General features: G+C 58.4%; 1 protein-coding gene across 5 annotated transcripts in view; it reads right to left on the bottom strand.

Moving 5' to 3' along the window:
- Positions 1–378: 378 nt before the first annotated feature.
- Positions 379–23,799, bottom strand: part of SRC (SRC proto-oncogene, non-receptor tyrosine kinase) — a 60,084-nt gene continuing 36,663 nt past the window's right edge. For 2 of the 5 annotated variants that reach the window (XM_054467770.2, XM_063659459.1), the window contains 14 exons: positions 23,086–23,253; positions 21,470–21,727; positions 19,702–19,801; positions 19,399–19,416; positions 12,810–12,842; positions 11,832–11,930; positions 11,548–11,651; positions 9,507–9,656; positions 7,966–8,121; positions 5,500–5,679; positions 4,112–4,188; positions 3,208–3,361; positions 2,916–3,047; positions 379–2,625 (listed from right to left, as the gene is read on the bottom strand). In XM_054467770.2, coding sequence (XP_054323745.1) covers positions 2,417–2,625; positions 2,916–3,047; positions 3,208–3,361; positions 4,112–4,188; positions 5,500–5,679; positions 7,966–8,121; positions 9,507–9,656; positions 11,548–11,651; positions 11,832–11,930; positions 12,810–12,842; positions 19,399–19,416; positions 19,702–19,801; positions 21,470–21,719 — 1,662 coding nt within the window. In that variant the 5' untranslated portion in view covers positions 21,720–21,727; positions 23,086–23,253 and the 3' untranslated portion in view covers positions 379–2,416. The remainder of the gene's footprint in view (positions 2,626–2,915; positions 3,048–3,207; positions 3,362–4,111; positions 4,189–5,499; positions 5,680–7,965; positions 8,122–9,506; positions 9,657–11,547; positions 11,652–11,831; positions 11,931–12,809; positions 12,843–19,398; positions 19,417–19,701; positions 19,802–21,469; positions 21,728–23,085; positions 23,254–23,799) is intronic. The other 3 variants (XM_063659460.1, XM_054467773.2, XM_054467772.2) reach the window with 2 other exon arrangements.

The raw sequence follows: 23,799 nt of genomic DNA, 5'->3' as shown, positions 1-23,799 counted from the left end.
CGAAGAGCACACATAGCGGTATTCTCGTCGTGTATTTGTGATCTCCTCTAGGCAGGCCTGACAGCCCCACCCACTCCCCAGTGTCACTGCTACCATCCACCACGGACATTTGAGTCCTGAACTTGTCATGTTCGGGGAAGTCCTGTGATGTGCCTTGTCCTTCTCCCACGTGCTCACCCTCTAACACAGGTGCAGATGTGCACAAACAGCCACATTCTGCCGTAGCTGTCTCCAATTTGATGTCACCCCTGCCTTGGCCTGAGGCCCTCCAGCTACTAGTGTTGCCCAAAGACCCCTCAAAAGGGGCAGTTTGTTCTCGCATTCTGCCCCATCTCGCTCTCCAGCACACAGTAGATGTCCAATAAACTGTTGATCAAATTCTGAGGTCTGTTTGTGTTTAATCAGACAATATGCAAAGTATTTACAACCAATTCTGGATACCCCCACCCACCCCCAAGTCTGGGCCTTGGAATTTCGGACCCCCAGGCCCGGCCCAGAGCCAGGGGTCCCCCAGGCCTCTGCATAGTCATCTGAAATCTACAAAACACTGTTAAAAAAAAAAAAAAAAAAGGACAGTATTAAGACACCTTACACAAAGGGCCTTAGGCAGTTGGAGAGGGATTTGAGAGCTCGCTGGGGTGAGTGAGCCCAGATTTGACTGGAATGGACGGGAGAAGACTTGGGTAATAAACACGTATGAAAGGAAAAGTTGAAATCTCATAGGCAGGCACTGCTTGGCCTCCTTCCCCACTGGCAGGGCCTGGCTGGCTCAAGAACCCCTGGTAGTGGGAATGTTATTGCTATGATGAGGGGGCCATGGTGAAATGTACAACGTGTTTGGGAGACGGAGCGGGGGGACATTTTTACATGTTAAATATGGACGCACATGGAGACACGCACACATGCACACACATACACACACACAGGGACCCTTGGCAAGATGCCACAAACTGTCAGCTGCCCCTTTACAGATGGGCACACTGAGGCCCAGCGAGAATCCACCACACACTCGAAAGCTGAACAGAGCCAGAGCCCAGTCTCCTGATGTCCCAGGGCTGGGCTCACCATGTATGTCCTGCCACAGGGCCTGGACCGGAGCTGAGCAGTTGCAGAGGCCATGGCCACATGTGGGGCAGACTCGGCAGCCCAGAGAGACAGCAGGGGCCACCCAAGGTTACACAGCCAGTCCTGGTGCGTGGCAGTGGGTAACACGTCCTCTTTCACCCCCACTTAGGCACTCTTTTCCCTCCTCATGAGTTAAAGGGTGCCGACTTGCAGAGGAGAACAGGGCCAGTAATTGAAATGCCACAGGACAAAGTACGGGAAGGAGGCCAGGACCAGGGCCTCCTGGACTCTTGGCTCTTCTATGTCTGCTTGATTGCCTCCAGAGCCGAGGGGCTCACTCCCTTTCATGGCCGGCTGGCTCCGAAGGTCAAAAATCACCCACAAGCTGATTGAAGCCTCTCTCTCCACACCTGCACCTTTTACCCTGATTCCCAGCTCAGCCCCACATCTGCCTCCATGCTGTTCCCAACAGCTGGGCTTAGCTGGCAGCGGCAGTGGGAATCTGCCATCTCGAATGCATCCTCAGACCCCTCGTCTCCTGGGCTGTCCCAGTCTTTCCATGATGCCTCCGATGAACTGTTGGTTCCTGAGGATGACAGAGGGAGCACCAGGTTCCAAGCCCGCCTCCACTCTGAACTGCTCCGTGGCCTTGGGCATGTCACATCCCCTCTCGGATGTCTCCCCATGGGTGAAATGGGGGCAAGGAAGTGATGATCTCGAAGGGTCCCTCAGGTCTAAAGAGGGCAGGGTTTGAGGGGGTACTCATCCCACCCACCCACCATCATCAGGCCAGGCAAGGCCTCGTGCTGCCCAGCCTGGGAGCAGCGGCAGAGGGTCTGTCTCAGCAGCCTCCGCCTACAGGTGTTTCCAGAATGGATGGCAAGGGGCAGGTTGGCAGGCAGGCGGGGCCAGGGACCCATCGCTCCTCTTTGGAAAGGCTCTTTGGCCAGCTCTCGACATAGACCGGGGGTGGCACAGAAGTGGGAAAGGAGTTCAGTGAGTTGAGCAGGCTGAGGCTGGAAAAGGGCACCCTCAGCCCCGGCCCCGGCCCTTCTCCTGGTTCCTCTTCCAGAGACCCACAGAGCTCCAGGAGGGAGTGCGGGGAGAGGCGTGCGGCTACAGCGGGAGCTGGACAGAGTCACTGTGCTGATCTCGCACACCCACCGCCCTCTCAGGCCACCCTAGGTCCAGAAGCCCCTTCCACGCCACCAAAGAGGAAGGGCCTCGCCCCTGGCAATTCAGCCCCACAGAGAGAGGACCAACAGCAGGCAGGCAGAGAGGGGCAAGCCCCGAGACAGGGGCCACCCAGCCCAGGATCCAAGCCGAGAAGCCGGTCTGGGCCCGCCTGCGCCTAGAGGTTCTCCCCGGGCTGGTACTGGGGCTCGGTGGACGTGAAGTAGTCCTCCAGGAAGGCCTGCAGGTACTCGAAGGTGGGCCGCTCCTCAGGCTCCTTCCGCCAGCACTGGCACATGAGGTCGTGCAGGGACTCGGGACACTCCGGCGGGCAGGGCATCCGGTAGCCCCGCTCCACCTGGTCCAGCACCTCGCGGTTCACCATCCCTGTGGGCAGAGCGAGGCATGGGGAGCCTGGCTCCGGTGAGGAAAGTGGGGTGGGGGAAGCTGATGGGGAGGGCAGCGAGGGCTTCCTGCCTAGGACAGGTTGGGTGTGACCATAGATAAGTCCTGTCCCCGAAGCTGAGCGCATGGACCATCGAGAGAGCCTAACATCAGACGCTCAACTTCTTTGTTTCACGGATGGGGAAACAGGCCCAGCAGGAGTCATGACTTGCCCAAGGCCACCAGGGCAGAGGGGTTCAGGGACCACAGACGGGACATGAGGACCTTCTTACCAGGGTAGGGCACCCGTCCCTTTGTGGTGAGCTCAGTCAGCAGGATCCCGAAGGACCATACGTCCGACTTGATGGTGAAGCGGCCATAGAGGGCAGCTTCCGGAGCCGTCCACTTGATGGGGAATTTGGCACCTGCAGGAACGAGAAAGGTCAGGGCAGCTCTGACCTCCTGTCACGACCACTCTGCTAGATAAGCACCATGAGGAATGACAGCTGAGGAAAAAACTGAGGCTCAGAGCAGGACGTGACCTGTCCCAGGCCAAGCGCGACATACCACACAGCCCCTGCCCACCTTGCCGCGCCGTGTACTCATTGTCTTCGATGAGCCGAGCCAGCCCGAAGTCGGCCACTTTGCACACCAGGTTCTCTCCCACCAGGATGTTGGCTGCACGAAGGTCCCGGTGGACGTAGTTCATCCGCTCCACGTATGCCATGCCTGAGGCGATCTGCAGGCGGAACCGTGGGAGCCCAGCTCAGGTGCCACCCATGCCCTCCCAGGGCCACAAAGCGCTCCGGGGCTGGAGAGCCAACCACCCCTTCCCCACCCTCCCCACACTTCTTCAGGCAAGTGAGGTCAGTTCATAGTAAATGCTGTTGGCATCGAAAGCAGGAGCAGTGCTCTGCGGGAGTAGGGAGCACAGGGCAGAGGGCAGAGGGCAAAGGTCAAAGGGGAGGCACGAGATCAGATGCAGCCAGGAAAGCGAGGTGACCATGGAAAGAGGCCCCAGCGGACCCAGACACAGATGAGTGCCAGGTCCTGCCTGCTGCCCAAGTCCCCTCTCTGAGCCTCAGTTTTCTCATCCGTCCAATGGGAATAACAGCCAGTCCTCATCACTCCTGGTCGTGATGAGGATTAAATGAAAAAAAAAAAAGGCTTGTTGAGCACTGCCTACAGCAAGCATGAACACATCTGCTAAGTGACTAAATGACCTTTATAAAGACGACAACTGAGGCCCGAGGTCCCACAGTAAGTCAGTGACCCCTGATGCCCAGGTAAGGGCTTTCTGCTGCCCAGAATCACCACTCAGGGCACCTGTAAGCAGACCTGGTAAATACGTGCAGCAAGATCAATGAGTGTGGAGGCAATCAAGGCAGGCTTCTTGGAGAGGGCACTCAAGAGGCCAGAACTGGCTGCACCAGATGGGGCTGGGTGCTTGAGGACCAAGGGTGTGGGGAGGCAGGAGGGGCTGACTCACCTGAGCAGCCATGTCCACCAGCTGAGGCAGCCGCAGGTACTTGCCTGTCTCCCCCTTGAGAAAGTCCAGCAAACTCCCTGGGCAGAGAGAGACCCAGCTCCAGCTCCTGCCCTGTCCCTCTGCCAGGATGCAGTGATTCCCAAAACCCGTCCTCCCAGTCGGCTGGCCTTGCTTTAACCAGCACAGCAGATTTTATGTAAACTCATCTCTGAATAAAGTCTCACTCAGTGCCTGTCACTCAAAAGGCAAGCAGAATGGGAAACAAGCAGAAGTCCACCTCCAGGTGAACAGGTAAACTGTGCTAATGCAGACAGCGGAGTCCTGCTCAGCGACAACAGGAACAAACTGCTGGGAGACGCAACAAGGATGCATCTCAGGCCGGGAGCAGTAGCTCCTGCCTGCAATCCCAGCACTGTGGGAGGCCGAGGCGGGAAGATCGCTTGAGCCCAGTAGTTTGAGACCAGCCCGAGCTACACAGTAAGTCTCTGTCTGTACAAAAAATACAAAAAAAAAAAAAAAGTAGCTGGGCAGGATGTTGTGCACCTGTAGTCCCAGCTACTTGAGAGGCTGAGATGAAAAGATCAATTGAGCCTGGGAGGTCAAGGCTGCAGGGAGCTATGATCACGCCACTGCACTCCAGCCTGGGCAACATAGCAAGACCTCATCTCAAAAAATAAAAAATTTAAATGTAAAAAGTAAAAAAAGGATGCATCCCAGATGTAAAAGATTCCATGTATGAAATTCTAGAATAAACAAAACAAATTTATAATGACAGAAAGCAAATCAGTGGGTGCTTGGGTTTGGGGCTGGAGGGTACTGTCTGCAAAGGGCATGAGGAACTTTCTGGGTGATGGCGATGTTATATATCTTCATTATGGTTAGGGGTACACAGTAAATCCACTTGTTAAAACCCACTGAACTGAACACTTAAAAGGGGTGTATTTTATCATATGTAAACTATACCTCCAAAAAGTGGGATTTTGAAAAATAACTAATTAGTTTAAAAATGACTGCGGCTCACACCTGTAATCCCAGCACTTTGGGAAGTGGAAGTGGGAGGATTGCTTGAGCCCAAGAGTTCAAGACCAGCCTGGGCAACATACGGTCCCATCTCTACAAAAAATAAAAAATTAGCTGGGCCTGGTGACACACACCTGTGGTCCCAGCTACTTTGGGGGCTGAAGTGGGAGAACTGCTTGAGCCTGGAAGGTTGAGGCTGAAGTTAGCTATGATTGCACCACTGCACTCCGGCCCAGGCAACAGAGAATTTGGCTCTACTGCATTCCACCTTTGAAGATGCCCATTCTAGACATGAGAGGAAATGAGGCTCATGCCCCCTGCCCTGTCCGGAGTGCCCCTGCCCCCTGCCCGGGCCAGCCAGGCCTCACCCTTGCTCATGTACTCCGTGACGATGTAAATAGGCTCCTCTGAAACCACAGCATACAACTGCACCAGCTTCTCATGCCTCAGCTTCTTCATGACCTGGGCCTCCTGTAGGAAGGCCTCTGGAGACATCGTGCCGGGCTTCAGGGTTTTGATGGCCACCCTGGTGGTACCGTTCCAGGTCCCTGTTGAGGAGGGATGCAGGCTGACTCGGTGGAGCCCCCCAACTCCTACCACACAGGGATCCAGGATCTGCCCGCCTGGGCACCAGTGTCAGCTGTGGCCTCCACAGCCATGTGACAAACCCAGTCAAAGCCTGGGCCCTTTCTGAGCCTCAGTCTCCCCATCTGTACAATGGATACAATGACAGGGTGCTCCTCATGGCATTGTTACTAGGATTAAATGCTCAAGAACCAGTAGCTGTTGTCGGGACTGTGATTATTAAGAATGTCCAGGCTGGGCATGGTGGCTCATGCCTGTAATCCCAGCACTTTAGGGGGCCGAGGCGGGTGGATCATTTGAGGTCAGGAGTTCAAGACCAGCCTGGCCAACATGGTGAAACCCTGTCTCCACTAAAAATACAAAAAATAGCTGGGTGGTAGTGGTGTGTGCCTGTAATACTGGGTACTTGGGAGGCTGAGGCAGGAGAATGGCTTGAGCCTGGGATGCGGAAGTTGCAGTGAGCCGAAACCGTGCCACTGTACTCCAGCCTGGGTGACAGAGTGAGATCCTGTCTAAAAAAAAAAAAAAAGTCCTAAAAAGCAGCTTATTAGCCTGGACAGATAGGGGACCAAGGTTCCAACTCAACCGGTATCACTTCTAGGTTGGTCATGTTCCCTCTGGGCAGGACTTTGAACGTGCCTCGTGTGTTAGCAAATGCAATGTGTACTGGTGGAGGCCAGGGGTGATGTGGAGCTAGCCCAGGGACTTCTGAGGCTGCTGCCAGAACAAGAGGTCACCTCTGGAGCCCACCCGCCCCCAAAAATGAGACACTGTCCTAAGCATGAGGGCTTGGGGGTCAGGCTGGCCAGAGCCTGACTCTCACCTCCTCCTCCTGCCAGCAGAGACCATGAGAGAGTCAGTTCCCCTCTCTAAGCCTCAGTTATCTCATCTGGAAAATGGGGATTCCATAGTGCCCACCCGTGGAGCTGTTTGAGGATTGAATGAGATTTTAACCACTGGGCCAGCCCCACTGTGAGGGCTCAGTAAGTAATGTGGTTATCATTTCACTACTATCTGCTTTTCTAACTGTGGGGCTCTGGGGGAAGCTGCATTCTAGACCAGCATGTTTAATCCAGGTTCTTGTCCCAGCGGGCCTCGAGGTTCCTTTGATGTGTGACCTTGGGCCCGTCCCTCCCAGTCGCTGGGCCTCCGTCCGAGGGTTGGGGCTCAGGCCCATCTCTGTGGTCCTCCTGGCTCAGGCCATCTGCATGTGGCACTTCATGAGTCGACCTGGAGCACCCAGGGAGGAAGTGAGGCCCTTCCCAGGGACAGCACCTCTCAGCCAAGCCAGAAATGAGTTTTGCAGCCACCAGAATGGCTGACGCTGTGCATTCACCCGAATGGCTGACGCTGTGCATTCCCCCTGGTTGTGCTCAAGTCCTCACTTTGTGGCTGTGCCCACACCCTGGCTTGTCACCCCTCTTCCCTCTCACCAGCTCAAAGCTCACGCCTCCCCTTCCCAGACGGCCTGACCTCCAGCCTCCAGGCCTCTGTCCCTGCAGTGCCTTCCACACAGGATGCCTCTCTGCTCTCCTCCATCAGCCCTCTGGAGGGCGGAACGTGGAGGCAGTGGGACTGAGCGGAGATGCGGCTCAGATGAAACCACCTTGAAAACGGCGCACCGTGATCCCCGCTAGCACCATGGGCTTACGGGCTTACAACTGCCGTCTCTCCTCCACCCTGGCCTCCGGTCCCTCCGTGTGAGCAGAAAGCAGCCGGTGGAAGAGGGGCCTGAGTTTTGTTAGGGCTGCACAGTGCTCATGCTTTGCTGTTTCTCCAGGGTTAGACAGGAAATTGCTAACAGACCCAGACCATGCCAGACCTAAGCTTCCCAGCACTCCCTCCCACGAGCCGGGCTTCTCTCTCCATGGAGAACAGCTAGTGTGTGGACAGGCACTGGGTCAGGGTCTCCACAATCTCCCATAGGTCCCACTGTCACCAGCCCCATTCACAATCGGGAAGACTGAGGCTCTGTGAGGCCACCGGGCCCAGCCTACACAGCAGGTCTGTGCAATGCCCAGCCCCGTGCGGATCTTGGAATCAGGTGCTATGGTTTGCACGGTCCGGGGCACAGTGCTTGGGTGGCCACAACCCAACTCGGTGCCAGCCACCGCTGGAGAGCTCCAGATTTACAACAGGGCCCCATCATCCAGCAGAAGCAGCTAAAGGCAAAGGGACCAAGGGAGCCCGGAGCTGCCACACGGTGTGGGCGGTGGATGCCTCTCCTGAGGGCAGGGGCCAGGCCTTACCCATCCACACCTCGCCAAAGCAGCCCTGGCCCAGCTTGACCTCCAGCCGCAGCGACTCCCGAGGGATCTCCCAGGCATCCTTGGCCAGGCCCTGAGTCTGTGGCTTGGACGTGGGGCACACGGTGGTGAGGCGGTGGCACAGGCCGTCGGCGTGTTCTGAGGAGGAGGAAGGAGGAGCAGTTAGGCGGGGCTTCTGCCCTGGGGCCTCCCTGCCCCTCAGTGTGTGTCGCCCTACGTGCCAGATGCACGCAGATTTCAGGGGACATGCAGGGCGCCCTCAAAGCCAGGCATCTACATCTGTGTGCACACAGCCCCACCCCCACACAGGCCCACAATGCTTTATGCATCTGCTGAGTCAGTCATTCAGTCAGTCATTCAGCAGACAGTAGGGGGTGCCAGGGACCCTGCGGGGAGGGAACAAGTCCAGGGAACCTGCCCTCAGGAACTCAGAGTCCAGGGAGGAGCCTCGCTTCCCTAATCACCTCCCAGGACCACAGATGTGAATGTGACTGGAGAGCTGTTCGCGCAACAGCACGAGGGGCCTGGGAGGCTTCCTGGAGGAAGCAGCAACTGAGCTTGGATGTGCAGGAGGGTGAGGGGTTAAGTAGGGAAGAGCCCTCCAGGCAGGGGCACAGCCAGAGCAAAGGCTCTGAGGAAAGAACAGCTGCAGGGCTGGAGAAGTGGAGGCCAAAGGGGCTACAGGGAGCGGGTGGGGAAGGGCGGCACCAGGCGGAGGTGGGGAGGCAGTCGGGATTAGACCACTCGGGTGCCGGTGGGGGTCTTTATCCCAAGATTCCAAGACAGGCCCTGGAGAGTTCTGATCGGAGGGAAAGGGGTTCAGAACGAGCCACACAGTGGTGGCCGAAGAGACAGAGAGTGGTGGGTGATCCCAGAGGAAGTAAGGAGGCCGAGCTGAGAGGAGGAGGAGGCTCGGGGTGGGGAGTGGACCAACACCTGTGCACAGAGGCCATGCGTGCCACGGACACACAGGGACACAGGCACCCACAGGCCCCTAACACTGCAGTCAGCTCCGGATGCCCAGGTGGGTGGGCTACAGCACTGCGCCCACGCCCGAGCCCTCACCCAGCATGCAAGCCCCGCGAGCTCCCTCTGCCGCTCTCTTCCCTCTTTGCTGCAATCGATCTGGCCGCCCCCTCCTCCTCTCCCAGCAACCGGTTCAGACCGGTCCTAGGGCTACAGAGACAAATGACACCAGCCTCTGTCCCCTCCCCTCCAGCTTACTCTGGGGCTCCTCAGGGCAGCCCCCTCCGTACCAGCCAGCTGCAGAGAAAGGCAGGGAGTGGGACGCTGCATGGAGCAGGGGGAGAGGGGAATAGGGAGGAGGGGGACGGGGGGAAAGAAGAGGAAGAAGAAGGAGACGGAGGAAAGGAGGGAAAAGGGAGGAGAGAGGAAGGGAAGGGGGAGGGGGAAAGTGGGGAGGGGAGCAGGATAACAGAAGCCCCAACCCTTCTAGGCTCCAAGGCCCCTCCCCAGGGTCTGCAGCTGAGGCTTTGCCCGCCCGCCCTCCGAGGCTGGCTCACTGGAGTAGTAGGCCACCAGCTGCTGCAGGCTGTTGAACTGGGTGCGGGAGGTGATGTAGAAGCCGCCGCTGTCCAGCTTGCGGATCTTGTAGTGCTTCACGTTGAGGCCCTTGGCGTTGTCGAAGTCAGACACTGAGAGGCAGTAGGCACCTGCGGGGCACCGAGGGGAGCCATGACCGCCACGCCCTCTCTCCCGCACGCCACTGCTTTGGACACCATTCTGTGCCTGCCTGACATTGGAGGGAAGGGAGGCCCAGGCGGGGCCCCAGGCCCACCCGGTCTCTCAACAGCCAGCCCCGGGCCAGCCACAGAGGCAGGGCCAAGGGACCCAAGAGACACTTGATTAGAATGTCCTGCCATGCACCCTTGGCCCCAGCAAGACCTCCATATCCCGGGTGCGCATCCTAGCTATGAGACTTGGAGGGGTTGCTGGCCCTCTCTGGGCCTCAGTTTCCTCCTCTGCACAATGCGGGTGCTCCCAGGGCTGCTGGGGAGATTCCATGCAACCACATACAGAAGGGCCCGGCACACACTGGGCACTCAATAACTGTTTGCTGGGAGCCTGTGAGTGGCTCCCTGTGGCTGTGTGGCCCTGGCCTAACTGCTTTCCCTTTCTCGGTCAGCTCGCGGGGGCACTGTCCATGTCCCCCCCAACCTCCTTGCTGAAGACAGGCCCAGGCTCAGGCAGGAGGGGGTGGCTGGCAGAGGCTTTGGCCGTCATGGGCAGGAGACCACGGGCTGGGTGTGGCCTGAAGGCTGCCTGGGTCAAACGGGGCCAGCCCTGGTGCCTCCCCTCTTTCCCTTGAGCATAGAAAAGCTTTTGGCCGGAAAAGTTTCCTCCCATCCAGCAGGCCTGGGTAGGACCAGAGGCCAAGAGACACCCAAATGGCATCAGGGAACAAGGCTGAGCCCCGGAGGCAGGGGCAGAGCTCCAGCGGCCAGGGACAGGCCTTCTCAGGAGCCTGGCCAGGCAATGCACGGGCATGGGGGAAGCCCAGCCATCCTAGCCCACAGACCTCCCCCTCTGCGATCTTCAGGAGGAGATTACAATCCCAGCGTACAGAAAAAATGAGGTCCAGAGAAGGAAGTGGCCCGCCTGGGGTCACCCAGCAAACCAGAGACAGGGCTGGGGCTCAAACCCACATCCGAGGACTCAAAGCCTGCCTTAGGCAACCATGATTTTCTACTGATGGCCCGGGCTGGTGCATGTGGAAGCCACAGGCCTGAGGCTGAAGCCAACCCCGGCCACATGTGCATACACACACAAGCATGCCCGTGCCCAGTGGCCACATGCTCACACAAGTACACGCTCCCCAGGCCCTCGGGCACCAGACAAACCACAACAGTCCATTCCCACACAGTGACACACAGACAATTCCACCCCACATGCACACACACACACGCCCAGACGTACACACAGCGTGCACACCCGCACATGGCTGCACGACTGCTCGTAAATGCACGGCTCGATATGGATGCTCTGCTCCCCATCTCCCGCTGAGCCCCAGGCCCACAGGAAGCAGCCCAGCTTGGTTGCCATGGTGACGGGCGCCTGCAACCCACTTTCAGAGGGGCTGGAGAGAAAGGGGATGGTCTTCATTCTCTGGCTCGGGGGAGGGACAGGAGAGGGGCAGGGACCAGGACTGCGGTTGGGGGAGGGCAAAGCCAGGCTCCAGCATCCAGTGCGGCCCAGGGACTCCTGGGGAAGGGGAAGAAGCAGGGTTCATTGTAGCAGCATCTACCCTGGGAACGAGCCTGTTACTGTGTGACACTCAGACCTCCAGACAACCTAATGTCCGTCTTTCATCTGAGAAAACTGAGGCCAGAGAGACTAAGCCTCATCTTTCTCCGGACATCTGGCCACCGCGGGTTACTCAGCGTTCCTCAAATGCACCTCCCTGACTTTGATCCTGCCATTACCTCCACCCGGAAGGCTCTTCCCTCCCTACTCGGCAAACCAAACTCCTGCTCATTCCACAACACCCAGCTCAAACCACTCACAGAAGACTCAGTATCCATTGGCCAGCAAGAGTGCTCGTACCTTTCGTGGTCTCACTTTCTCGCACAAGGAAGGTCCCTCTCGGGTTCTCCGCGTTGAGCAGTAACCGCTCTGACTCCCGTCTGGTGATCTTGCCAAAATACCACCTGGGGGTGGGAGGACGGAGGATGGTGCTGACTGTCCGGGCTTCTGCCCACTCACAGTGCTTCTCCCTGGATATGGCTGGGGCGCTGGGCAGCCAGACCTCCCACCCCAGCCCAGGAGAGGTGCTCTGCACCGGCAGTGTCCAGGGACAACGGGTAGAGGCAGCCAGAGACGGTACTCACTCCTCGGCCTGGATGGAGTCGGAGGGCGCCACGTAGTTGCTGGGGATGTAGCCTGTCTGTCCTGTGCTGAGCGAGTGGGCCAGCCACCAGTCTCCCTCTCTGAGCAGGGACAGAAGGAGGGAGGAAAGGAGAAGGGAGCCGTCAGCCACAAGCCCGGTGCCCACCATCCTCCTAGGTGCTGTGCTCAGGGCTCTAGTGGCTGAGGGAGGCCCAGGGAGGTGGTGGGGCCAGCGTGAGTCCCCGCGGCATGCCAGATCCAGCTGGCCTGGAACTCCTCCCCTCCCTGCCCCAGACGCCTTTTTGCCAAAGCTGGATCAGATGGACTTTGTCTTGGACCAGGGCAGGACTGGCCTTGGTCATCTGAGGCTCAAATCCACAGGGGAGGAGTCCCGGGACAGGAAGAAATTCACTTCCTTTCAGATGTACCAAGACATCTCAAGATGCCGAGAGCTGCCTTGGGAGGGAGGGAGGGAGCCCCCTGTCTCTGCGGGCAAGTAAGGTTGTAATAGAAGAGATTCCTGGCTGAGAGAAAGTCAAGTGACACCTACAAAGTGTCCCCATGCTCTGAGATTCGGAAGCCCGCTCCTGGGAGCTGGTGAGACCTGGGTGGAGACAAGCAGAGGCCCTTCTGGGACCCAGTGACCATCCAGGCCCCAATCCTGCAAACTAGAGCAAGGCTTGCCTCTGTCCCAAATCACGGGTCACACCTAAAGGGCTCCTCAGCTGAAAACTACAGGCCTCCTCCTCCAGCCTACCCATCTGCAGGGGGAAACTGAGGCCAGAGGGGGCTGGGACTTGCCCAAAGTCACACAGTGAGCCCTGTCAGAGGGGGTGAGGTGGCGGAGCCCCAATGCCCAGGGCACTTCTATGCAAAAGTGAGGAGAAGGAGTGGGGGGTATGATGGGGATGGGGCAGGAGGAGCTCCCGGCGTGGTCGGGTCCCCTGGGCCTGGGCGGGAGCGGGGAGGGGCGGAAGTACCTTTGCAGCCATCTGAATGTGAACCAGGTCTGGCTGGAGCGGGGGTCCAGAGACACAGAGGAGGGAGGAGAGAGCGAGAGCCCAACAGGAGAGAAGAGGCAGAGATGGGGGTGGTGAGAGGCGGAGAGTGGCAGAAAGAGCAGGGGAGAGAGCGGGAGAGCCAGGCGGTGCTGGGGACAGGGGACGAGGGGGCAGCCACAGAGGCCTCACATCCAAAGCAACCAAGGGGACAGGGACACGGTCCACAGGGAGTGAGGAGAGGTCAATGGGCAGGGAGACCTGGGAACTAGGGTCCAGCCCCCTCTCATTCCCGCTGTACAGCTGGGAAGACTGAGGCCAGAGAAGCAAAGGCCTCTTTGCTCAAGGTCACACAGCCGGGCCCGGGCTCCTGACTCCCAGATAGAAGGAGCGCCCCCTACAGGGTGCACCAGGGCTTGACAGCTTGCTTGGCTCTTCTCAATCCAAGGCCACTTTTGTACTTCACCAGGACCCTGAGAAGACACATGGCAGGCAGGGTGGCCCCCACCCACCGCCAGGACCCAGACAGAGAAAGGCCCTTGCCTGCAGTCACACAATCTGAACATGAACCTGGATCCCTGGCTCCCACTTCTTCTGAGCTGCCCCTGGCCACATTCTTCAGCCCATGTAGAAGATGGAGAAGTTGAGGCCAGGAGGGAGCAGGGCTTGGGGAGCTCTCCAGGGACCTGTCGAAGGACAGGTGAGCACCTGAGACCCTGGGCTTCGGCCGGATGGCTCAAAGTGAGCCAGAGGGTGTTGTGTCCCCTCCTGATGGAGTGAGGTGAGGGGGTGTGACTGGGGCTGTGTGGCCTGTCCTGGCTCTGTGACGGCCACACACACACTCGGGCAGGGGGGCAAGCCATGTGGGGTCACTGGGGGGAGGGCCCGGGAGTAAGGGGGCAAGACCCACCTCAAGGAAAGAAGCCTTTGGATGCCCCAAATCCCCACCCACCTCCTTGTTGTACATCCACCCGGGGTGTCCACACTTGTCTCTCCCACTGACCCTCAAGGCCACCCTGCAAGAGAGGAAGGCAGGGCTCCAGGCCCCAGATGAAGAAACTGGCTCAGAAATGTCAAGGGATCAGCGCAGGGACACACAGCACCCAGGCCAGAGTAGCCCAGCATTTTATTTATTTATTTATTTATTTATTTATTTATTTTGAGATGGAGTCTCGCTCTATCACCCAGGCTGGAGTGCAACAGCGCGATCTTGGCTCACTGCAAACTTCACCTCCTGGGTTCAAGCGATTCTCCTGCCTCAGCCTCCTGAGTAGTTGGGATTACAGGCAAGCGCCACCATGCCCAGCTAATTTTTGTATTTTTAGTAGAGACGGGGTTTCACCATGTTGGCCAGGGTGGTCTCGAACTCCTGACCTCAAGTGATCTGCCCACCTCGGCCTCCCAAAGTGCTGGGATTACAGGAGTGAGCCACCACGCCTGGCCAGCACTTTCTTTAGAGAGTTGGGGAAACTGAGGGACAGAGAGGTGCAGGGACTTGCCCAAAGCTACAAAGCAAGGACTCAAATCACAGAAAACAGCTCTCTGAGATCTTTCGGTTCAAAGCCTCCATTTACTAGTGGGGGAAAATGAGACACAGATAGGCCAGTGATTTGCCCAAAGCCACACGGTCAATCAATGGCAGAGCAAGAGTGAGAAGCAGGGCCCCTGACTGTCCACAGCCAGGCACAGTAGGGCCTCCCCAGGCCCCAGAGAGGCTGAGACCTTTGGGAAAGCCAGTGGCAGATGAAAGAGGAGGCTGCAGGGCGGGGTCAGAGGACAGGCCACAGTGGGAAGGGGCCAAGGTCTAAGGCCAGACACTAAAAATTGAGGCCGTTTGACAAAGCTGCAGTCCGCAGGCTGGCCGGCCTCTGGGGAGCCTCCAGCCACCCACTCAGAATGCAAGGCTGGCAGGAGGCCTGTGCTCGGAGGCCGGCCAAGCAGAGCCCAAGAGCGAGAGGAGTGCAGCTGATGCTACCCAGATTTCAGCGAGCAGGGCTCCCGGCTCCCCAGAGTCAGCCCACCTGTGAGTCTGGGGTTTCATGGTCCAGTCTGGAGGTTTCATTTCACAAAGGGCAGGGAGAGAGATGAGATGCACTCCAATTTTACTGAAGGACCCAAGGTCCAGTCTCAGCCTGGCCCCTGATTTAGAGGGGTCTGAGGTAATGGGCTTCAGTGCTGGACTGCCCTAGACACCATCCCAGCTCGCCACTTGCTGGCTGTCTGACCTTGGCCCCTCCGCACCACACTCACCAGTCTCAGTTTCCTCATCTGCAGGGTTAACCATGTCTCCCCCCGCAGGATATAAAATGCCAGAACAGATAGTGCACGGTGGCTCACACCTGTAATCCCAACACTTTGGGAGGCCAAGGTGGATGGATCTCTCGGGGTCAGGAGTTCGAGACCAGCCTAGCAACATGGCGAAACCCCGTCTCTAATAAAAATATAAAAATTAGCTGGGCATGGTGGTGCATGCCTGTAATCTCAGCTACTTGGGAAGCTGGGAAGCTGAGGCAGGAGAATCACTTGAACCCAGGAGGCAGAGATTGCAGTGAGCCAAGATCGCACCACTGCACTCCAGCCTGGGCCACAGAGCAAGACTCGGTCTCAGAAAAAAAAAAAAAAAAAGCCAGATCAGAGCCCAGCACAACATGCATCAGCTGTTAGATCTGGATTTAGCTAAAAAATAAAAATAAAAACAACTAAATTGGTACTTCCACAGTGCCCCTTCCTACTCTTTAAAACGTTTTTAAAAACCAAAGCAGCACAGTCCCAGTCTCCAACAAGGATTTGCTGTGTGATCTTGGGCAAGTACCCTGCCCTCTCTGAGTCTTAGTTTCCTCATATGTAAAAAGCAGACAACATTCACAGAATCTCCTATGCAGGCAAAGTGTGTAAACAGTGAGCGTCATGCTGGGCTCAGAGTAAACTGAGATAATGACTGTGATGATCATCTGAGCCTCAGTTTGCCCACCTGTGAAATGGAGGTATCAATCCCCATCTTCCCATGTCAAGGGCTTGGGAGGCTCAAACCTGCCTCTGGTGGCTGCGGTCACCAGTCACAGCAGCATCAAGCCATCAGGGAGAGGAGTTCTACTGCATCCAGCACCTTCCCCTGGGCCTGGTCCTATTCAGGTGGGCAGCAAGCAGGGAAGGAAGGGAAGCCTTCCCACCCATGGCTAGAAGAGGGGCCAAGAGTCGCAGAGCCACGATTTTTCACAACTGCTGGTCACCAGCTGTGTAACCTCAAGCAACTGTCTTCACCTCTGTGAGCCTCGGGATCCTCTTTTGGGGCCCTAATCCTTGGGGCCAGCCAGGGTGGCGTGTGGCTCAGGGGCACGGCAGCTTTGGAACCTGGGACATGTGCCAGCGTGGGCACTGACATTCGCTCCCTTGGGCTGCTGTGACTGGTTGGGAGGGCACTCTGGGGATGGCCGCTGAGCTGGTGCACCACAGCTGAGGCTGGCTGGGCGGGCAGTTGCCAGGAGGTCAAGTTGCCAAGCCCCAAGACCTGGGGCACATGGTCTGTGGGGTGAGGGAGGAGCGAGGCAGGGGTGAAGCCAGCACAGGTCTCTGGAGGAGAGCATGAAGGCAAGGCCCCAAGGCTCTGGACTCCCGAGGTGCCCCCTGCCGCCATACCCGGGGCAAGGAGGCAGAGGCCAGCTAAGGCGCTGTTGCCCGGAAGCGCCTGCCAGAAAACTCCCAAAAGAAGCTCCTGGAATTTGGGTGGGAGGAAGGGGCAGTTCAGGGAGCAACCCAGAGTCAGATCCAGAGGGGCCCTGACTCCTGAGACTCCGATGTCAGATGAGGTAGCTTGAGGCAGTCAGACCTCAGCCCCAGAGGGCTTCCTCACGCCCAGGGCCACACAATACCCAGAATACCAGGACCGAGGGCCATGTGGCACCAAGATCCATGGCAGGGGATCTCTCGGTCTGCTACTGCGAGGACCACCACTTGGACAGACCCCATCCACAGACGGGTTCCTCCTCTAGCTCTCTACTGCTGACAGCCAGCCCAGCCTCCACACGTGCCTGGGCCCCAGGCTAGATTCAGAAAGCCCCCCACTCTTACAAGGTGGGGGAGGGACTACACAGTAATAGGCCCTGAGCACTGATGGCGGAAGGACGTGCATGCAGGCAGGTCCTCGGGGTGAGGTGTGAGACTCGAACACCTTAAGTTCAGGTGGCCCATCTCCTACCAAGCCCCGCCCCCCCAAATCCCTTTCCCTCTCCTCTTCTACTAATACCAGCCCCTCACCTACACCTCCCTCCTTCACGTCTTTTTTTTTTTTTTTTTTTTTTGAGACAGAGTCTTGCTCTGTCACCCAGGCTGGAGTGCAGTAGCACGATCATAGCTCACTGCAGCCTTCAACTCCTGGCTCAAGCGATCCTCCCGCCTCAGCCTCCTGAGTAGCTGGGACTACTGGCACGCACCACCACACCTAGCTAATTTATTTTTATATTTTGTAGAGGCCAGTTCTCCCTACGTTTCCCAGGCTGGTCTCAAACTTCTGGGTTCAAGCGATCCTCCTGCCTCAGCCTCCCAAAGGGCTGGGATTACAGGCATGAGCCACCACGCTCAGCCACCATCTCTGACGTCTAAGCGAAGGAGCATTGGAGCATTGTGATATGAGGAGGGGCTCCCAATCCACCAATCCCCATCTCCCAATCAGCTACCCCAGGGTCTTCCCTGAATGAGATTCCATCACTTCCAGGCCTCCTGGCAGCCCCAGCCTCCTGGCCAAACCTCCCCCAGCCCACCCTCCCTGGAAGGCAAGAAGAGTGGAGGGAAAGGGCTGGAAAAAGGCAAGCATGGGGCTACTCTCTGACTCCAGGTGAAAAAGGCAGAACCAAAGTTCTCCGAGCCCTTCCTGACTCCACAGCTCTGCCCCAGCTGTCACCCCAGTCTGAGACGCTTGGTAGAGACTCCACCAGGACTTCAGAGCCATCCTGCTGACGCCCCTCCCCTGCACGGGCCTCTCCCTCCTGTGACCTCTGCTGCACCTCCACTGAGCCTTCCTGAAAGGACCATGGGTCGGAGGGCCAGCCTAGTCTTCCAGCTCTGCCACTACTAGCCATGTGATCTTGGGTAAGTTATTTCACCTCTCTGGGCCTCAGTTTCCACATCTGTAAAATGGTGCAAGTAAGACTTCCCATTTCTCAAGGCTATGGTGATGCGTAAATAAAATAATGCAACTTCCAGCACTCAGCACACGGCCCAGCTCACATAGAGAGCACAAGAAATGGTGACGTTGTCACTGCTGCTCATTCATCCTGTTCACCATCACCTGCTGGGCACCCGTCACTGTGCTGAGTTACAGGCGCTATGGGGACCCAGAAGTAAGGTGCACCAGAGAGCCGCCCTCCAGCAGCTCCCAGTTTAGGGGGGAAGCAGACACAAACAGCTGGTGACAATAAGGAAACTGTAGCTTCGCACCAGGGCTCTGCCATGCAAGGGGGGAGGGGGAGCCGGAAGAGCCCCCCAACCCCCCGCACCAAGAGCAGCTTGAGGAGGGCAGAAAGTTGCTGCTTCGGTTCCAATCCTGGCTTTGCTACGTGGCAGCTGTGTGACCTTGGACAAGGGCCTTCACATCGCTGAGCCTCAGTTTCCTCATCTGCAAAATGGAGACAGCCCCCTCCCCGATCACTTCAGCCCTGGCTAGACTGCAGAGAGGAGTCAATACGAGGACACAGGTGGAGACGACTGGCATGGCAACTGGCACCTCTGTTCCCTTTTGCCCCCCTGAGAAGGCAGTCCTGCACTGATCTTGAGCGATGAACAGGAGTTCCCCAGGCAGACACTGGAGAAAGGGCATTTCAGGCAAAGGGAAGAGCATGCGCAAGGCAAGTGGGGCATGAGCAAGCCAGACACGCTCCGGGCAGTGGAAACCCCCAACTTCCTTAGCCAGGTCTTCGAGGACACCCAGAGATCGATTCTCCTCTGCCCTCTAGAACCTTCCTGCCTTCCACACCCTTGAAGGCGTCAGCCCCCTCCAGCCCGGCACCCTCCCGCAAGCTGCCCTTCCACCACCTCCACCTCCCAGAGAACTTCACTGGCTTTCCTTCGAGGCCCTTGACCCTCTCAGTCCCTGTGGTCATCACCGGAGGCAGGCCCACAGCAGGGGCTCCAGGAGCTGACTCTGGGCTCGCCCACTGCCTGAGTCTTGGCCTGGACTGGGGCCATGGGCTGTCTCCCTGGCCACATGCTGGCTCCGGGATGGCGTGGCCAAGGCCTTCTCCACCCAGGCCATCCCCATCACAGCACTGGGTCCTGCATGCAGCAGACACTTGGGTGGGCTGACGGGGCAGAATGGGAGGGTGAGTGAGTAGGAAGGTGGATGGGGAGGAGGTGTGCAGGAGAGTGCAATGAAAGGACCCCTGATCACAGCCTGCGTTAAGGTCCAGGACCTAATCAAATTGATGGGGGCAGCGGGGGCGAGAGGAGAAGCTGGGAGGTGAGGAGCAGCCAAGAGAGCCAGAGATCACAGGCAGGGAGTGGAAGCGCATGCAGACAGCAGCCCCCACCCCCTGCAAAGCACCCCGCCCAGCCCGCCGCCCACGGAGCATGTACACACCTGACATCCACCTTCCTCCTAAGGGCCAGCGAGAGAGAAGCAGAGAGAGGGAGAAGCTGAGAGAGGGCTGGAGGGAGCAAGCGAGAGCCAGGGATTGGGAGGAGTTCCCCACAGCTGGGGGAGCGACAGCAGGTGCTGCCCAGGGCGAGAGTGCAGCAGGCGCCTGCCTCCACGCTGCCCTGGGCTTCGCGCTGCCCTGGGCTCTGCACTGTGCTGCCCTGACGCCAGATCCTGCATGAGCCCCTGCCCGCTTTGAAGTCCCACCACCCAGCCCTGAGGGGCAATAGGGAAGGGGACACTCACGTGTTGTTGACAATCTGGAGCCGCTCGCCTTTCTTGAAGGACAGGTCTGTCTCCGTCCTAGACTCATAGTCATAGAGGGCCACAAAGGTGGTCACTCCCCCTGCAGAGAGGGGTGGGGTATGTCAGAACGGTGGGGCCACACGGAAGGCATGGGCAGGAGGGCCCTGTACCCAGGAGGAGTGGATTTGTCTCCCACACACCACAAGTGCTTAGCCCAAAGACACAGTCAGGTTCAGTGAAGATGGGCCTGTGCACGTGTCCACTGCATCCGTGTATCTGCGCATCCCTGCAAGGGCATGTGGGAGCAGGAGCATCCCTTCCTGTCCGCGTCCGTCCCCGGGGCTTTGGGCAGTGCTGGGTGCTGGCTTATCCGTTTGGTGCCTGTCTTGCTCTAGGACCAGAAGTCGCCAATAACAAGCATCTTTGTTTTGTTTCCAGAGCCAGGCACATAGTAGGTGCTCAAGAAAGAGCTATAGGCTGAACGAAGCGGTGAATGAGGAACCCTGCCCCCGGAGGCTCGCTCTCTCTCTATAAAGTGTGTCACTCTGGGCGCTCCTGGTGTCCAGGAAGATTTGGCTCCAAGTAACTGCCCCCTCAAAAAGGCCCCCGGACCCCCTTCCACCATTTTAAGCTACAACCTCCACCTTCATACATCCCCCAGCCCTCCCTCCCTGCCTGTTTTGTGCCTTCGCAGCAGCGCCACTTCTAAACACCCTCCACGAGCTGCCCTTTGCTTCCTTCCCCCAGGTGGGTTCTGTCTGCACCGCTGGGGCCCGGGCAGCAGAGGAGCCCTGGCCTGTAGTAGGAACTCCACATATACTTATTGAACAAATGAATGGTGTGTCTGTGGGTCTGTTTCTCTCGCTTGGGCGTGCGTCTGCGTCTGAGGGGTCCACGCCTGTCCCTGTGTCTCTGAGCGTTCGCATGTTCTCGATGCACCTGCTTGTACCTGTCGCCTGGGCGGCCACGATGGTGAGATGGTGATTTCCAGCTGAGCGTGTGTCTGTGTCTTGTGTGTGTCTCTGAATGCGCTTCTGACGGCATGTGCGTGTGTCTTCAGCTACAAGTGTGAGGTCACCTGTGCATGTGAGTTTGTATCTGGGTACATCTGCGTTGGGGATGTGTCTGCGGGTGTCTGTGACCCTGCCTCCACCCCGCATGTGTGCGTGTCCCTGGCGGGGGTGTAGCCGTGTGCGTGGCCCAGCGTGTGCCTGTGGGGAGAGTGCACGGGTCTGAGTGAAGTCTGCGTGGAGTGTCTGGGGCACGGCCGTGGCTCTCCAAGCGGCCCTCTCCGGGGCTGCGGTGACCGCAGAGCGCCAGCAGAGGGCGCAGGGGCGCATCCTGGCGCGGGCCCAGCCGGGGCCGTCCGGTGCCCCGTTCCCCGAGCGACCCAGCGGTCCCCTCCGCCGCACGTGGGCCGCGCGTCCCGACTCATCTCTGGGCGGACCCAGGCAACGAAAAAGGCCTGGGCGCCAGGCAGCAGCAGGCCCGGTCCCCGCGCCGCCCCTCTCTCTGGGCCTCAGCGTCCCACTAGGACCCCATCACCAGACCCCGCGTCCTCTGCGCCTGCTCCACCCCAAAGCCAGCGGCGGCGGCGCGGACGCTTCACAGTGTGTACGGCCCCTCCCGCATACCCAAGTCACCCAGGGGCGCTACCCCTGGCGAGAGGAAGGGCCTGTGCAGAGGGGGCGGCCCCGGGCACACAGCCCTGCCGCCTCCCCGCCGTGGCCCCGGGTGGGCGAGGACCCCGCGCCGCCCGCGCACTGACCGGCCAGCGGGCCCGCCCTCTGCGGGGAGGTGACGGTGTCCGAGGAGTTGAAGCCTCCGAACAGCTTGGGCTCGGCGGCCGCGGGGGCGAAGGCCGCGCTTGGGCCGCGGTGGCCGTCGGCCGAGGCTGGCTTGCTGGGGGTCTGCGAGGCGGGGAAAGCGCCCCCGCCAGCGCCGTGCACGTTCTCGGCGGGCTCCAGGCTGCGGCGCCGCTGGCTGGCATCCTTGGGCTTGCTCTTGTTGCTGCCCATGGTCCTGGCTGGAGAGAGAGAAGACACTGGAACAGGCAGGGCTGCCGGGGCCCCTTGGCCGGCCTCCCTCCCACCCATTCCACAGATGGGGAAAACGAGGCCCAAAGAGAGGCACCAGGGCCGGGCGCGGTGGCTCACGCCTGTAATCCCAGCACTTTGGGAGGCCGAGGCGGGCGGATCACTTGAGGTCAGGAGTTCGAGACCAGCCTGGCCAACACGCGGAAACCCGGTCTCTACTTGAAAAAGAAAAAAAAAATTAGCCGGGCATGGTGGCACGCGCCTGTAGTCCCAGCTACTCCGGAGGGTGAGGCAGGAGAATCGCTTGAACAGGGGAGGCAGAGGCTGCAGTGAGCCCAGATCCTGCCACTGCACTCCAGCCTGGGCGTCAGAGGAAGACTCCGTCTCAAAAAATGAAAAGAAAAAGAAAAAAAGGGGGGACGGGGCACCAGCCTTTTTGGGAGAGTTAGCCTCTCAAAACCTCGATGTCTTCATCTGTAAAATGAGCGTAAGGATGGCATCCATCCATAAAGGGCTTCCTCGGTCCAGCGCCAGGAACGGAAGAAATGCCTCATAATCAGAAGCCCTGACCTTACCCACCCACCTCCCCCTGAGTCACTGTTTCCCTCCCTCCTGGCAGGGACAGTATCTGACCCACGCCTATGTCCCAGGCACCTAGCACATGGAGGGGGCTCATTGAGGGTTTGTTGAATGAATACGTGGCTGACGGAAATTGCCTAACGCTGGGGAAAGGTGCTAAAAGTGGCAGCCAAGGCCATACAGCAGGAGGTTTGAAGCAGAGATGGCTGGGAGCTCACTCCAGCCACAGGGCCTTCACACATACCATTCCCACTGCCCAAATGCTGTTCCCTGGCCACTTCACCAGGGTGACTGGTGCCTCCTTCCGTTCTCAATTCAAAAGTCCCCTCCTTGGGGAGTGTTCCCCAAATCCTTTCGCTGGGTCCCCCTGACTTCTGTCTGTCTTTGATAACACGTGGTCCTGTTTTGTTTTTGTTGTTTGAATTCATACGGTTATGTGACTACTGTCATGGGCTTTTGTTCATCTTGTTCACTGCTGTGCTCCCAGTGCCTAGCATGGGGTGTGGCAAACAGTAGGTGCTCAGTAAACAGCTGAACGCATGAATGACTATTTAAGAGCTAAGGGACTTCAGAGCCAGAAACCTGGGAGGTCCAGAGAGACGGAAACACAGAGTAAACCAAGTTGAAAACTCCCCCTGATGCCCACAGTCCTGCCACCACCCTCTGCCTCCCACTTCCCCATCCGCAGGCCCTGGCGGGTCCCAGCTCCCACCCAGACTGGCTGGGGTCTCCCCACCCATCTTGAGCCCTGATAGGGCCATCATCTCACCTGGTAGAAGGCAGGGGCTGTCCCAGAGGACCTGGGAGGCAGCCTGGGGTCTTGGCACGAACACCAGGTGTGGAGTCAGGGGTCTCGAAATAGAGGCCCTGCTCCACCTCTCCCCGCTGTGTGTCCCTAGGCAAGTGGCTTCCCCTCTCTGGGCCTCAGCGTCCTCATCTGCAAAGCAGGGATAAAGCAGACATCTCAGCACTGTTTTGAGGATGTCATTAGAAAGAGAAATCATAATGGCGCCCACTCTCTGATCACTGTTCATCAGGCTATGGCTCTAGCAGGCCCAGTGCTAAGAGCCTCCTAGACCTGAAATATCCTTCAACCCTCCCAAAGTGTTTTCAACCCTCTCAAAGCAAGAGCAAGACAGGGTATGGCATGGTGGTGAGAGTGGGCTCTGGAGCTGGGCTGTCCACATCCAGATCCTGGCTCTACCCCTAAACAGCTGTGTGACCTTAGGCATGTGACTTAACTTCTCTCTGTGCCCTGTTTCCTCATCTGTAACGATGGGGTCATTGTGGTAAATGCACAAGACACTGTAGGGTGCTAGGGGCATCACAGGTCACCCTGCACCTCAGCCGTTATTGATATTGTGTGATTCTGGACACACCAGGGAGGCAGGTTCCGATTATTCTTTGGGGAGGCAGAAGGCCTGGGAATCAGTCCAAATTTTCCTCCGAGAACCCATGAGTGGGGAAAAGGCCCCCTGACTGG

Source organism: Pongo pygmaeus, chromosome 21, assembly GCF_028885625.2.
Source record: "Pongo pygmaeus isolate AG05252 chromosome 21, NHGRI_mPonPyg2-v2.0_pri, whole genome shotgun sequence".
NCBI lineage: Eukaryota > Metazoa > Chordata > Mammalia > Primates > Hominidae > Pongo > Pongo pygmaeus.
The sequence above is the reverse complement of the archived record's forward strand: the minus strand, read 5'-3'. Positions and strand labels throughout refer to the sequence as shown.